Source organism: Branchiostoma floridae, chromosome 5 (assembly GCF_000003815.2).
Source record: "Branchiostoma floridae strain S238N-H82 chromosome 5, Bfl_VNyyK, whole genome shotgun sequence".
NCBI lineage: Eukaryota > Metazoa > Chordata > Leptocardii > Amphioxiformes > Branchiostomatidae > Branchiostoma > Branchiostoma floridae.
In genome coordinates this window covers 14559349-14574248 of record NC_049983.1, presented here as the reverse complement: position 1 = coordinate 14574248, position 14900 = coordinate 14559349, and the positions used below count along the sequence as shown (strand labels likewise).

At 45.3% G+C, this 14900-nt stretch overlaps 2 protein-coding genes across 2 annotated transcripts in view; one reads left to right on the top strand and one right to left on the bottom strand.

Annotated features, from left to right (window-relative positions):
- The window catches only part of LOC118415544 (dedicator of cytokinesis protein 3-like), a gene marked incomplete in the record, with an annotated part of 60575 nt that overhangs the window by 26683 nt on the left and 18992 nt on the right, over positions 1–14900 (bottom strand). Inside the window, 3 exon segments of the mRNA XM_035820224.1 lie at positions 13704–13801; positions 14060–14237; positions 14857–14900. Of these exon segments, the coding sequence (XP_035676117.1) occupies positions 13704–13801; positions 14060–14237; positions 14857–14900 (320 nt within the window).
- LOC118415549 lies at positions 5874–10350 on the top strand. Its single transcript, XM_035820232.1, has 2 exons — positions 5874–7536; positions 9203–10350. Exons 1-2 carry the CDS (start codon positions 6346–6348, stop codon positions 9692–9694), a joined length of 1683 nt encoding a protein of 560 aa, XP_035676125.1. The 5' UTR covers positions 5874–6345; the 3' UTR covers positions 9695–10350.

Here is a 14900-nt window from a genome sequence, read left to right as displayed (position 1 = left end):
CTATTTATTGACTCTATATTTGTGTAAGGTAATCTACACTTAAGACCACCGATCCACGGAGCCTGGTAGAGACTACACTTCATCGGCTTCTCTGTGTGCATTGGCGCAAGTTGTTTGGGGTTGGGTTGTGGCGAGGAGGGCGATTCGGGATTTTCAACCGAGAAGTTTCTTATCCCGGCGAAAATCACGAGTTACCTTCCCCTGTCACAACAATACCTCTTACAACTTGCGCTAAAGCCAAGAGTGGGCGGTGAACAGGCTGGAGTCCGGCCTTGTTGACTTTGGCTTCACAGTTCACGTCCAATGGTCGCTATCAATTCTCCAAGCAGAGGTTCGGCTCCGCTTTTTGTGTTTTTTTTTTCTGTGTTTGTATCGGGCTTTCTGTTTTGCAAAGAAAAGAGTGCAACCTAGAGAGCCCGATGAGAATGCCTGGTGATATACATTAAATTTAAAACATTCGGAGCCGAATGTCTGCTTGGAGAGTAGTAGCTAACCAAAGCTTTCAAGTTCTGTTCTGTTTTGTTTGGTTTGGTTTGGTTTGGTTTGGTTAACCGGTTCAATTTCGTTTACTGCCAGCACAAAAATCAGTATATCGTTTAGAGTTTGAATAGACTCATTCCTGTCTGACTTCAAGAAAAAGCAACATGTCTTGGAATAATACGTACACCCAAGATATCATATATTATTATATACTTTATTTTGTACAGGTTTCCATCAGCAAGGGAAAATGGCTGAGTAATCTCCAAGCCGATCTTCAGGTGACAGGCGGGTATACTTAGACGTAGTCATGGGTCAAAACAATCTCTACTTGCATTTTTCCTGCATCGCCATTCAAAGTACTGTACTCTCCAAGCGGAGTTTCAGCTGCGGATGTATAATTTGACGTAGTTTGAGGCGTTTCTATTCGGTGCCTTTTTGTATCACGGTCGCGAGAGGCGAACCTCTGCTTGGAGATCGAGAATACATTCAGTGTCACGGACACTGTGCAAGCTAGTTGCCTAGGGGACTAGACAATCACAAACACACAATGCCATAAAAGTAAACAAACAGTTTAATGATTTACATGCATAGAAAACATACGTGGAGACAAACATTTCTGTACAATACATGGGCCCCGACAGAGACCCCCAAAGCCTCGCGACTGCACATATGATAATAAGCACACCAGAACTGAACAACACAAAACAAACAGATCGTACCTGCATCTGCATCTGAACTGGCCAGCCGGAATGATAGACTGACTGAACTCCCGTGGGGGCTTATTTGTCCCTATCTGGCCATCTGACACAACTGCTTAGAGACTACTGAGTACTGTAATCATTTTTGTAGGGCTTTTGATTTCGTGTCATTTTCTTTGGAGCGGAGGATATAAAGAAAACGTAACAAAATAGAAAGCCCTACGCCAAAAAAGGGCTAAAACAAGTCAAAAACAACTCTACGATGGCATGTGGTCTTTGCCTGTAAATTCCTGAAGTTTGAACTACTGTATTATATTCAAAAAAGCTTTTATTCTTATGTATGTTTGGTAAGATGTAGTTATTCGATGGATGAACGACTTGTTTCAATACCAGGCGCTTTTTTATAGCATCCTTCTAATCTCCAAGCAGATCCACGGTGGCGTAATATACTAGTATCAAACCCGCCGTAGGTGCCCGTTTGACTCCCTTTGGCCGGCTATACTCATTGACCAGCTTTGATACTATATTATGGCACCGTAGGATCTGCTTGGAGATTAGCATCCTTCACCGGCCTCTCTGGGGGCCTTGGCGTAAGTTGTTTGGGTGTGGTGGGTGTCAGTGGGGGGGGGGTCCTTTCCCGGCATATTTTTCGCAAATCGACCTCCCCCAGAGAGACCAACTTCTTTGCCTCTCCAGTCCGGGTCTGAGGAGGATCAATAAAGCAGTAACAATAGTCCTGTTGAGAAACAAAACAGTGTAGTCTTGTAAAAGAGCTGTCACCTACTTTCCAACTACAAAAATACACACATAGGGAGGCCGGTAAAGGAGGCTAGGGGAGTACCGACTGGTACTATACATCTGCGTCGACGGTAGCTTATTTCATTGTACACATAGAGTTGCTCTCCTGCTTTTTCACCAAGATCTTTTTAAAAAATGACTACGTATAGAACTGCGACAAGTATAACATCAAGTGTCTATGAGTCATGACAGTACAGTGAACAGTACAGTCCTTCACCAGTACAGTGCATTTCTGTCCCCGCAAGTGATGCACTGTCGGTTCAAAGTCTCTTGGATGTTTCTGTGTTCCTCGTCTAGATCCTCCTGACTTTCGAAGATTCTATAGCCACAGTCGTTACAGAAGCCCTCGTACCCCTCCTCTCCACTGCTGTTAGTCTCAGCATCGTATCCACTGCTGTTAGTCTCAGAATCCTCTCCACTGTCGTCAGTCTCAGAATCCTCTCCACTGTCGTCAGTCTCAGCATCCGTTACCTGTGTGTTGAGTTACGTGTGTGTTGTTATCAGAATTCGTTTGCTTCCCTGGGTCACCGTAGTAAGATTTATATTTTGTGGTCCTCCAAAACAAAATCCCGCCTGATATTTGAAGGGGTTGTTGTACTTCAACGCGTGGGAAAAGATTGGTATTTTGCGTTTTAATGGTAACAGCATGTTGTTTGGTTGTTAAACACCTAGGCGTCCATGACACACCCACACGACTTCAAAAAAATTCACGCACACCCAGGTCGTCGTTGTGGGAATGTGTGAAACTGAATCCCACTAAAGTGCCAAATACATTTTTACACATGCGGAGAAAGTTGGACATTTGGAGAAGGAAGGTGACAACTGAATTTACTTTGTACGTACGTAGGGCATATTTCCCGGACGAAAAGCATTGTAATCCCCTATTGTCTACGGAAAGTAGCTTAACTTTCATTTCTTACCTGTCCACAAGATCCATGCGCGCAGTCAATCTCCGGTATCTGCTGGCGGGCATGTGGAACAGACTTTAAGAAGTCGTACAAGAGCGAGCGCAGATATCCAACGCGTTCTGGGACTGTTGACACATCCAGTTGGAGAACTGTGCTGGGCCGCTGGCATTGGCAGGGAAGCACGTAGCTTTTGCAAGTACTGCCGACTTCTTGACATATGTTCAAAACCCCTACCGTCTCTGGCGGGAAGGTCGCTGTTATCATGTGTGACGATTGCGTCAGAACGATGTTTCCATCTGCCTGTGACGATATCCTTACTGCTCCTGAGACATGTGGTACAATGTCTCGCATGTGGATGTATATGGTAACTGCCCAGGTAACCACCGGTACATTTGAATTGGCCCCTGCCATTTTCGATCACGGGAAAGGCAAGCTCCAAGATTAAAGAGAGACAGAGGGAACGCCACTTTTACCAGACAAATTGGGGGGGGGGGGGGATCCTAGAATGGTTCTCTGCACTCAGGGGATGGTTATGTATCAACACCACAAACAACGTCAAAACAATTGATACCTTTGGTTGAACAGTAGTATGAGCATATTTTATTACAGTAAAATGTTAATTAGGTGAGTTAGCAGCCTGAACTGCAGCTTTCCTTCAAAGTTACAATGATCCCTTCCCCTCCAGCGACCCAGAGGTAGGTATAATGATTCCCCCCTATTGACCTTATCTAAAAGTAGATGTGATTAGGTTAGATAAAACTTTAGTCAGAAGTCTCTGTTTTGTACTTGTGTTTTTGCAACATCTAGTTCGCCTTTCCCAGCAGTCGACATTCTAACTAGCTAGGAAGACACTCCGAATTTTACTAAAACACACGGAGAACACACAGACTGGGGTGGACCCCACATCTGCTTTTAGATTAATCTCCGAGAGTTCAATGTTTCACAAGCAAATGAAAACCGCTTTTCCAGAAGATATTGAAAAGCGAAACAGCCGTCTGTTTTAATCTCCAAGCAGATCGTTGGGGCAAAGGCGTAATGTTTTGGAAATCTTTGGGGAATTTGGTTTTACATCTATTTTTCCAAATACCATATGGCGTAAGAGAACGTCCGGTGAAGGTGCAATAAATCATGATGGTGTGTACAGTTTGTACCAAGGCGCGCCTGTTCCCGCAGATCTGCAGTCATGTCGTTGGTGATAAAGTAATAAATCATGATGCTCCCTCCTTCGCCAATTTCCAATACATAGTGAGGTCGCACCTTACACCTCACAGCTGATCACAGTTTTACCAATATCACATATATCCTATTCGCGCTCGTATTCGACTCTTTTTGACAAATTCTTTCAAGATGTACCGTCTGAACCAGAACGGAGGCGTTTACAGGACTGGCGTGGCCTATGGAAATGAGAAAAGGCTAGCCATTTTGCTGTCCTACAGGAACAACAACGGCTGCGCTTTGCGCACTGCTCATGAGCAATCTTGTTCTGAGGGCTGGGTGAGGTCCGTCGTTTCCCGCTTTGTGCAAACTGGGGACTTGGAGCACAGACAAGGGCACGGAGACGGAGGGCGGCGTTCGCCAGAGTACGTAAGAGTCTACCTGGAGGCGTTGGTCACTGTCAACCCCACGCTGTACATAAGGGAGCTGAGACAGCTTTTAAAGGACGACTTGACACTTCAGGACGTGGAAACCCCAAGCGAGTCCACTATCTGCAGGTGGTTGGCAGAAGACCGGCTGACCTTGAAACGGGCAGCGAGAGTGCCGATGGAGAGGTACACGGTGGTGAACATTGAAAGGCGGCGGGCTTTCGTGACGTGGCGCCGTCATGTCAATCCCGAAGATGTTTACTTTGCCGATGAGACTGGTTTTAATTTCCAGACAGACCGAAGGGGCCAAGGTCGGGCACTTGAGGGGCACGTGTTCGCACAGGTGGGGTTCAATAATCCCGGACAGAAGTGGTCTGCTCTCGCGACCGTGGGGTGGGACGGACTCGTCAATGTCCTCCCAATCCAAGGCAACTTCAACCGCGAAGTCTGCAATAACTGTTTTAGAACATACAAGGCGCCGTTCATGCGCCGAAATACCTTCCTGGTGATGGATAATGCTAGCATCCACAATGAGGCAGACTTGCAGGCCATTTTCGCGCCCCTGCATATAACGGTCGTGAAGCTGCCACCGTACAGCTATGACTTCAATCCTATAGAACTGGTGTTTGGCCTTGTAAAGGCAAGACTGATGCGCACACCAGGCGCTATAGCCGAAAACCCCGCCTTGGCCATTGTAAATGGCTTCATGACGGTGACGCCTGACACCATAAGGAACTTTTACCGCAGGTGCTGGCGAGCAGGGGAAGGGCCGTAAAACCAGACCAAAGGCAAGTACACATTTGTTATATATGTACATTTATTCTCCAAACAGATGTACGAACCCGATAGTTATTTTGACGTGTATTATGTGTTTTCTTGATGGGATTTCTATTTAGTACCCTTTCTTTTATGTATTTTGCCAGCAAACAAAAGCATACAAAATAGAAAGCCCGACACAAACAACGTCTGAAAACAGACGGAGCCAAACCTCTGCTTGGAGAGTATCTTGTTGCGAGGCAATACTCATTTTGATGGTTGAAGATAGCCATGTAGCGGGTGACAGAGATTACTCTAGGTTGTGCCAGTGTGTAGCAGGCGCGAGTTTGGCTATGAGCAATAATAAACCGTTGACAGTTCGCACCTCATCGATCAATAATCTCCAAGTAGAGGTTCGGCTCCGTTGACGTTGTTATATATGTTTTGGACGTTTCTTTCGGGCTTTATAGGCCCGGTTTACACGAAGGAAAAAATCCTTAAAATATCCTACGACGTTCGACGCGCGGCGCGTGTCCAAGGACACCTTTTTAGCCCGTGTAAACCGTCCCATATGTTGTCCGCGACACCACCTGCCAGTTTGATCGGTGGTCTTGCGAAGAACGGAAAAAAGTATGCTTTAACAGGTTGCGGTCCGGGAAGAAGTACTGTAGACACTACTAATCCCAAGGCTGTAACTCTCTGGCTGTAACTGACAGTTTCCTGAACGCTTCATTTGTTTATATGGACTGAACATTGACATCGTGATCTGCGGTGTAGAAAATCATGACCACCTTTTCCTCGCTTCGGGCAAGAGGAAAGAAAACGGAGAAAATAAGTTTCAACTTTCATGAGAAGATTGCCATGATGTTCCCCAAGGATCCATGCTTTGTTGGTAGTGCAATGTAGAACTTACGAAGATTTTACTGATGAACTTAAAGAATTTTTTTTCCAAATCTGAGATCTAAAAGTGTAACACTATATTTATTGGGTTGTTTTTCTCTTGGTACAGGGTTCCACTGGTTCTTTGAGGATAGGTGTGAAATGCGTGCTCTCAAGGGAAAAAACAACCAACGACGCCTGTGGTCCCGTTCGAAGGGGGCGGGGTATCTGTCGGACATATAAATGAGGACCGATGCACGCGTCGTCCCAGACTTGTCTACCGTCATGGAGAGAAGGGAGTACCACTGCAAAAAGTGTCGGGTACATGGCATAGAAGTGCCACTGAAGGGCCACAAGGGCAAGTGTCCATGGGACAAGTGTGGTTGTGACGGTTGCTTACAAGTCGTGAGCTACCGACGCCAACATGTTCACGACGGTCGGGCCATGACAGCTTCGGATGTGATTAACATCGCCAACCTCAGCAGAAAAGCGGGAAGGCCTGCGACCGAGAGCACCACAGCCCAAACTACCAGACGACAGGAGGCGAGGGGTGTGAGAAACACAGCAATGTATCGCGCTCTCAACAAGAGTATGGAGGAGCTGGCCCACCATACACCTACAGTGCACCCTATACACCACATCAAGAAAGCCGTTTTAGATTTCACCGAACAGCAGTCAAGGTCAAAGGGAAAGGCGACGCCACACAACAAACATGACAAATACAGCTATTTACCCACGGCCATCTACCAGTCGTATCCAGTCAAATCTGGGAGTTGCCGCCGCGAAGCCGAGGCCTACCCGCGCCCAGGTTCATCCCACCAGTCCGAGGCCTATCCGCGCCCAGGTTCATCCCACCAGTCCGAGGCCTACCCGCGCCCAGGTTCATCCCACCAGTCCGAGGCCTACCCGCGCCCAGGTTCATCCCACCAGTCCGAGGCCTATCCGCGCCCAGGTTCATCCCACCAGTCCGAGGCCTATCCGCGCCCAGGTTCATCCTACCAGTCCGAGGCCTATCCGCGCCCAGGTTCATCCCACCAGTCCGAGGCCTATCCGCGCCCAGGTTCATCCTACCAGTCCGAGGCCTATCCGCGCCCAGGTTCATCCCACCAGTCCGAGGCCTATCCGCGCCCAGGTTCATCCCACCAGTCCGAGGCCTATCCGCGCCCAGGTTCATCCCACCAGTCCGAGGCCTATCCGCGCCCAGGTTCATCCCGCCAGGCCGACGTCGATGACGATGTCCGGACACTAACCGAGATGTTTCCGGGAGCACAAGAGAACCTGGGGTTGTCCCTGCTCTACGAGATTAGGGGTAATGCGGACAACATGGAACAGGCCGTAGGGAACCTGATCGCCATCATGTCTGGGCCGACCACACCATCGCCAAAACGGAACTGTCCTCCCAGACTGACAAGGCTGTCGAACATCTTTCCTGAGGTGAGCCTTTTCTTATGCCAATAATTGCTAGTTGAAGAGTTATAGAAACTGCCGTTCTTCTCATACTCCTTGGAGTGCTGGCATTTATTTTTGGTCTGTATAGTAGGGGGCCCGGGTGGTGGTTGTTTTTTTGGGCCTAGGAGTGTGTTTGGCTACCGGAAAATGTATTCTGACAACACTCTTTGGCCAGTTTGGTACTATCTTATGCCATCGTAGGATCTGCTTGGAGATGTGTTTTTTTTTGGCTGTCAGCCAAACACTAGGCTCCGGCTGTTTTTAATCGTTTTTTACGGCGTTTTTAATAATTTTATCGGGCTTTCTATTTTTTACTGAAATTTTGATGTCTCCTGGCCTAATATAAAGATTTCAGTACAGAGTAGAAAGCCCAATAAAAACGCCATAGAAACGTTCCAAAAAGCGTAAACTACTTGGAGAGTAGTCAAACACGTCAAAAACAAACCGGAGCCGAAGCTCTGCATGGAGAGAGTAGTGTAAGCCTTCGCAAACTTCCAACTCCCTTCCCGGCATAGACAGAGAACTACTTTAACCCATGATTCGTGATAATCGCGAACCCGCTTCAAAATGACAAAATGGATAGGTGCCAAAGGGGTTAGCTGATCTATTTTAGTACCGTGAAAAAAGAGATTTGACCAAAGAAGTTGGCATGGGATCTCATTTCCCGGTACCGTCTTTGAAGTCTGCTAATGAGTTACCAATAGGTGCTATAATCCTTTTATTGCTTTGCGAGTAGACTGTGACAGAACAGACGGGACCACCCCCCACTCCCACCCACACCGCGACAAACCTTTTCACTCCTGTAATTGTAACAACAGGAGCTAATTGACTAATTTGCATCACCTTTTGATCAGCTGCCTTTGGTTCACATTGAAATCCAAAAGTCTTCAGTTTGACTTTGCCTAAATTTAGTTTTCTATTGCAATGGAAGCCCAATTGTCTTCAGCCTGAATTTGCAGCAAACAACCTATTTACATAATTCGGTCTATCTATCCATGCATGGAGAAGAATTTTGTCCTGAAATCAGGCAAAAATTAATCAGCGCGCTGCTGTAATCCTTAAAATTTCCGTTCGATCTGCATTGTATACTCTCTCGTACTAGTCGTACTAGTCATTGCATATTCGATACGGTCTCCGAAGTTTCCTAGAATACGTTGAAGGGATCCGGAGTGGATTTTCGTCTTTGTGCTATAACCAGTAGTTTTTTGGAGCAAGTCTTTTTTTCAAAGTAGAGGTTGCCGTGAGCAATATCCACAGTGCTTATTGTCCGGAATTTCTTTTAGATGCCTCCTCTTGAAAAATTCAGCTGAAAAAAATCGGTTCAGTGCTCAACCGTAGACTTTGTTTTAGAAGACAAATCCCTCAAATTCGAAGGAAGTCGATTCTTTCACGCGAAATAGCCATTTATGTATGTATCAATATTTCACACCGATTGACAGGCGAGATTTTTGTTTCGTTGTTTTATTAACGTTCAGAAGTGCATGTCTCTTCACACATCTTCACAGTGCTTTCATTCCCCAGTGGACAGTAGCTATAAATTGTGTATTGGTGTGACAGGTTCCAGGCAATCCATCTCAACTCTTTACTCAGGACATATTGTGAATTGGCTCTAATTGCATTGTCTTAACACTCTCTTCCTTCTTTTGTACAGGTTGGCAAAGGAATCCTCAAGGCTGTAAGCCAGCAGGCCGACAACACCCCATCGGCGGTGGAGACCATCCTGCGCCTATGCTATTCACCAGACACCAGACCTGCAGCATCCAGCATCGGGCCGACTCCAGTCTGCGCGGGCCCTCGCGGCAAACGAAAGGCACAGAGACTGGACTTTGGTAGCTCTAGTGAGGTCCAGTACACTCCTGGGTGCCGGACGCCCAGGGCAAGGGCTCCCAGTGGACGCGTCGTCAACTTCAACAGGGACGTGGAATCTGCTCTGCAAGCCGCGGAGGAGGCGGAGAACACTTCGGGGGGTGGCACGTACACTATCACACCAACCAGGACCCCGACAGTGCCAGCGGAAGACAGACGCACACCCGTCAAGAAGCGAGTTATTGCTTGTAAGCAATGCGGCACATCTTGTGACCGGCTGGCCAAATTCTGTCATGAGTGTGGTGGACAATTGTCCAACAGATCTCATAGGTACTGAGACAGAATCTATGCAGGTCGCACGTTGTGCCACATGGATTTGTTTGAGTAGAGTAATCTCCGAGCACAGGTTAGCGTGGAAAATCGTGACCTTTTCCATATATGCCTTATTTTCCAATCAATCTCCACTGATCGAAAAATACGGAATATAAGGTCAAGGTCACGATCTTCCACACCAACCTCTGCTTGCAGAGAATTAGTAGAGTTGAGTTCGTCAAGCCAGATAGTGACAGTTGGTTCCTTTTTAGTCCGCCGTTGTACCTTAGTTGTTTTTTATAACTTTCTCACATATTGAAATGTGTTGCTGTACAAAACCTGAACTCACTTCAACATGTGTGTCCATTTCTGTTCTAACCATCGTTATAGATCTAGAACTGCCATTATTTGTCGCTGTCCCGCATATGGGCACGAGTTGTTTATTTTACAATGGCGATCTTTATTTTGCATGTTCTTGCTCATGTGGGCAGTAGTTACATGAAACGTTTCTGTAAAGAATCTTTAGTGTCAGTGGGAAAGACAGAACTAAGGGTATGCTATGTACACTACCAGTACATCTATCGTTTACAAAACAGCCAAATGTGCAATTTACATGCTTCTTTGCTCTACTTGAAACAAGTGTATGCGTTTTAAGAATAAAGTTGTTCATTCATGAACCCATAGAGGAAATCTATTGCTGTCTTGACTTTTGATAAGTTGTAAATTTTAAGTAGTGGGTCGACATGATGAACGTTCCCGAAATGTTACATAAGAATGGTGTAAACTTTTATGTCGATCAAGGAAAACAAACCGTTTGGAAACCATGAGATATAGATATGGAGTGGACTTGTATCCTGGACAATAAACATTAATCTGTTTCAATCTTCAAGACGGTAAAATCTATTTAACCATTCAAACTGATCGGCGTGGCAGTTTTCTAAAGATAGGAAGCAGTGTGCTCTCTCTTCTTGCCTAATCTGGGTCGTTGGTCACGGATGTGGACAGAAAATGGAACATGATAAAAGGTCTCAATCTTCCCAACAAACCTTTGTTTGGAGAGTAGTTCTTCATCTTCGTGTACTACCGTAGTATGTCGTAATAAAATTGCAACAAATCGACAACATTAACGGCGTCCAAAACAAGAAACAAATTCGAAGCGGAAGATATCCATAGATCTAATGTTCAACAAAATTAGACGCGCATTCTGGGTCACATGGTGATGGTTGTGTCAACCTGGCTAAAATACGCCCGTGTGTCGCTAATACAAAACTACCACTGTTTGTATCGAATACCAAACTCCGTTCACACTAAACAAAACTTAACTAAAGTGGATTAAATCAGTCCATTTTCGAGCCGCTAGATATAACAATCGTAAAACTGCCACCACACCGTTACGATTGTAATCCAACAGAACTGGTATTCGGTCTTGAAATGGCGAGAGAGTGTTGTGCTTTGTTGTTCTTTGCATCTTCAGTTCATCAAATAACAGTACAAGGGATAACACCTTGTTGACACTTGCAACAATAGCAGACTAATTACAGTTACCAGTTTGATATTGGGCTGTCTGTGGCTTCTCCAAGCACGTACTTGACAGGATGGTTAACATAACACCTGGCTTTAATTTACAACAATTTCTTCAAAACATTGTATTTTCACCATAGTGTGTTTGCTTCATATGCCCGTGATTGGTTGAGTACAATAAACGGAAATCTCCGAACTACCTAGCCTCGGTATCGAATTTTCTGAAAAAGACTTGCATGTCGTTTGAAAAGATGACAGAGACCGGACAAAATACAAGTATTTCGCCAAAGCGTCAATCAGTCACGAAGACTATAACTAGAAAACTACGGCGGGTCCGCGGGAGCTCGAGCCTCGCATATCAAAACACGGGAAATTTCAAAATTGATTTTAAATCGTACAAGGGCCAGGTGATTCCGATCGGCACTACAAAATAAAACATTGAATAAAAGTGATTATTACCGAGTAAATCCTAGTTTTCTTTTCGTGTTTGTTCACACGCGTCTCAGGCTTAAGTTTTACAAAACGAAAACAAATTGGGCGTGATGCGTTCTCCGCCCACCGCCCGGGCGGCCTGCATATGAAAAGAGCCTGGACTTTCGCTGGCACGGGCATGTCTAGAAAATGTTTATGAAAAAGAGAGGCGTGTGTGTTCTCGCCTAGCCTCCTTCACCGGCGTCTCTAGGGCCTTGGCGAAAGTTTTTTTTTTGTGTGTGTGTGAGGTGGGGGTGGGGCGTCGTATCGCGATTTTTATCCGGGAATACGACGGGAAAGGAAAATATGCCGGGAAAGGAAAAATGCCGCGAGAGGAATATATACCCCCCCCCCCAAAAAAAAAACTTTCGCCAAGGCCCTAGAGACGCCGGTGATACGTGAAGGGGGCTACAGTACCGGAGGTTATACAAAATCTCATTTGTAGGACATTGCGTTCCAAACTGCACGCTTTGCCAATCTGGTCTCCACACGCCGAGACATCGTGTGCATATGCATGTGACGATGTATATGACTATATCTATCGCACGGCTTGGAAACTCCGAAGCATATTTTCGTTGTTGAATCTGTCATTTCAAGCTCATGTCATGTCATGAAATTCATTTTTTTTTGGACGGAGTGGGTATCTTTTTCGTCTCGGTACGGAGGGACGGGTCCTGGAGACAGCCCTGTCAGTAACAGCCTGGATACCACAGACCCCAACCTCAAAAATATCTATAGTGTTGCACGATAGATAATTTTGAGATGGGGTCGGGTCAGATATAACCAGGCGTACAGGCGCGTTTTGTTGAATAGGAAGCCGGGTAGAGTCTATATACATATAAAGTCAACGCTGCGTTTGCGCATATGTTTCAGCAACTTGAACAAGGAGATTTCTGCTGTGGGAAAACGAGATGACCACACGGCCGTTTGATGGCTATCATAGTAGGAATTTACCAGGGGAGTTTTGCTACCAGGGGAGTTTTGCTACCAGAGGAGTTGGCTGGCCAATTTCCCGATTTTTTTCAGGATTCTACGATCCCCGTACGGCGTACCCCCGTAGCAAGACCTGGTGGAGAACATGTGACCTGTGTGTAGCCCGGCCAGTCGGGCAGAAATCTGCAAAGGTCTTCATTCACTATTTGATGCGGCGGGTGTGTTTGTTTACATTACCACTCGCCGCGGAGAGGAGCCAGACTTTTTTGGGAATAGTCAAATTCTTCGCTACACGAAAGAGTCGATATAAATTCGCTGTTTGTGCGCATAGAAATATTCAATTCCGAGTGTAATAAAATTGAACTAAAATACATAATTTTTTTACGCGCAAATACCTATGTGCCCGGGTAATGTGTTACGCTGGCAGAATTATTTGCCAGGGGAGTTGGCCGGCCGCGCAGCGTGGACTGACTTCGCGATTCCCGCACCTTCTTAGGAAGGCCTGGTGTGGGTGTTTGTTTACATTTAATCTACCGCTAGCCACGGAGAGGGTCAGACAGCCAAGGGATCTACCCCCGTAGGAAAGAGTCTGTATGAACGCTGTGTGTGCGCATAGACTCTATGTTTCAGCAAGGAGGTCAAACTCATTGGTTTCAGCAAATGACCGTCTGATGGGGTGTTTGTTTACATTAGACTAACGTTGGCCGCAGACAGGGTTAGACCATAAGGGGAGGATTAGGATCCCCACGGGGTGCCCCCGTCCATTCACCAGCCTTTCTATTTTGGGAGGCAATCGGCCAGAGCGGATTACCGATTTCACAGATCATAAAGAAAATTTCGAAAAAATAGTTCTCACGCGAAGTCTTTTTTTACAAATCTATACAAACGACGTGGACGGCTTAAAACAATATTTCGAATGTTTTCTGATGTGGGAAAAACTATTTGCAAAATTAAACCCAAGTTCAAATTTTTTTCAAACTATGAAATATCCATTAGAAATAATTACAAATGATTAAAATCTATTATAAACAAAGGCAACAAAGACTCGCACGGTGTCTTGGAATGGACTCTAATACATGTCTTACATACTGAATGGTCGGAATACTAACCTTCACAATATCCTCCCCGTCCACTCTGGTCAGCCTCTGTAGAGTGTCCTGCACTCTGTCTGGGTGAGCCTTCCACTTCAGCAGACCCAGCAGATCAACTGGAATGGTACATGCACAAGTCATCAGCCTTTCCCATGCTACAATCAACACTTACTTGTCACAATATGTAAGAGTACCAAGACCAAGAATATCTGTACATACATGTATCCAAATTAAGATCTAGGAAAACATTCTAGACACCTGCATAACCTTTGCTTTGAAAATCATTCATTGTAATCTGCAATGATGCTGACCTCTAAATATAAGCTGAAATTTACACTTTTTAATTTAAAAAATTAAAAAACTAACAAACCTACCATTCTGTGTAAGTTTTGTAGAGCATACGACAGTAGAGATGACGAAGGTCTCCTTAGGACTCCTGGGGAAGGTTGCCCCCACCTCTGACTGCCCGATGGTGCCGATGGTGTCCTCCCCTGAGCTGGGCAGGTTAGCCACGTACATGGCAGGGGAGTGGAACTTCACATTCTCCTCACACTGGGGAGGAGGAGTCAACAATTAATCATCTTCAGGGTTCTAGCTAATGCATTTAAACGTGACAGGCCACTACGCTCTAATTTGCAACCACCACAGTGGACCACTACGCTACTTTTCAACTAGCGTAGTAGTACTTTGCTATCATTCACTTGTTGAAAAATGTCTAATCAAATATCAAAATGATGATATGTCACTCCAAACTGACCAAAAAGTCCTTCAAATTACATGTGATGCTAACAGAGTTACAGTAAGTCCCCTCATGGGTACCCTTATCATGGTATTGCCAACATTTTACTCTATATTTCCAAAATCTCACCGTGGAAGAGCCAAGCCCCCCTTCCACACCATCCCCCTAATACTACCATTAGTAAAATAAAATCCTGATCCTGAACAATAAGGTTTTGACTCTTTTCATTTATTTGACACAGAGAATATAAAGTTCTAATATTGTTAAAATTGTATTATTAAGTATCAAAATTGTACTTCATGTACTTTGAGGAACTATCAAAATTATACTACATGTATTTTGAGGAACCATAAGGTCATGACTCTTCTAACATATAACACAGAGAATATAGGGATGTTCTTACAAGTTACATGTATGAAAAAGGGATTTTACCTTGTAGACATAGAGTTCGTGTTGCTTGTCCTGAAGGGTTGTAC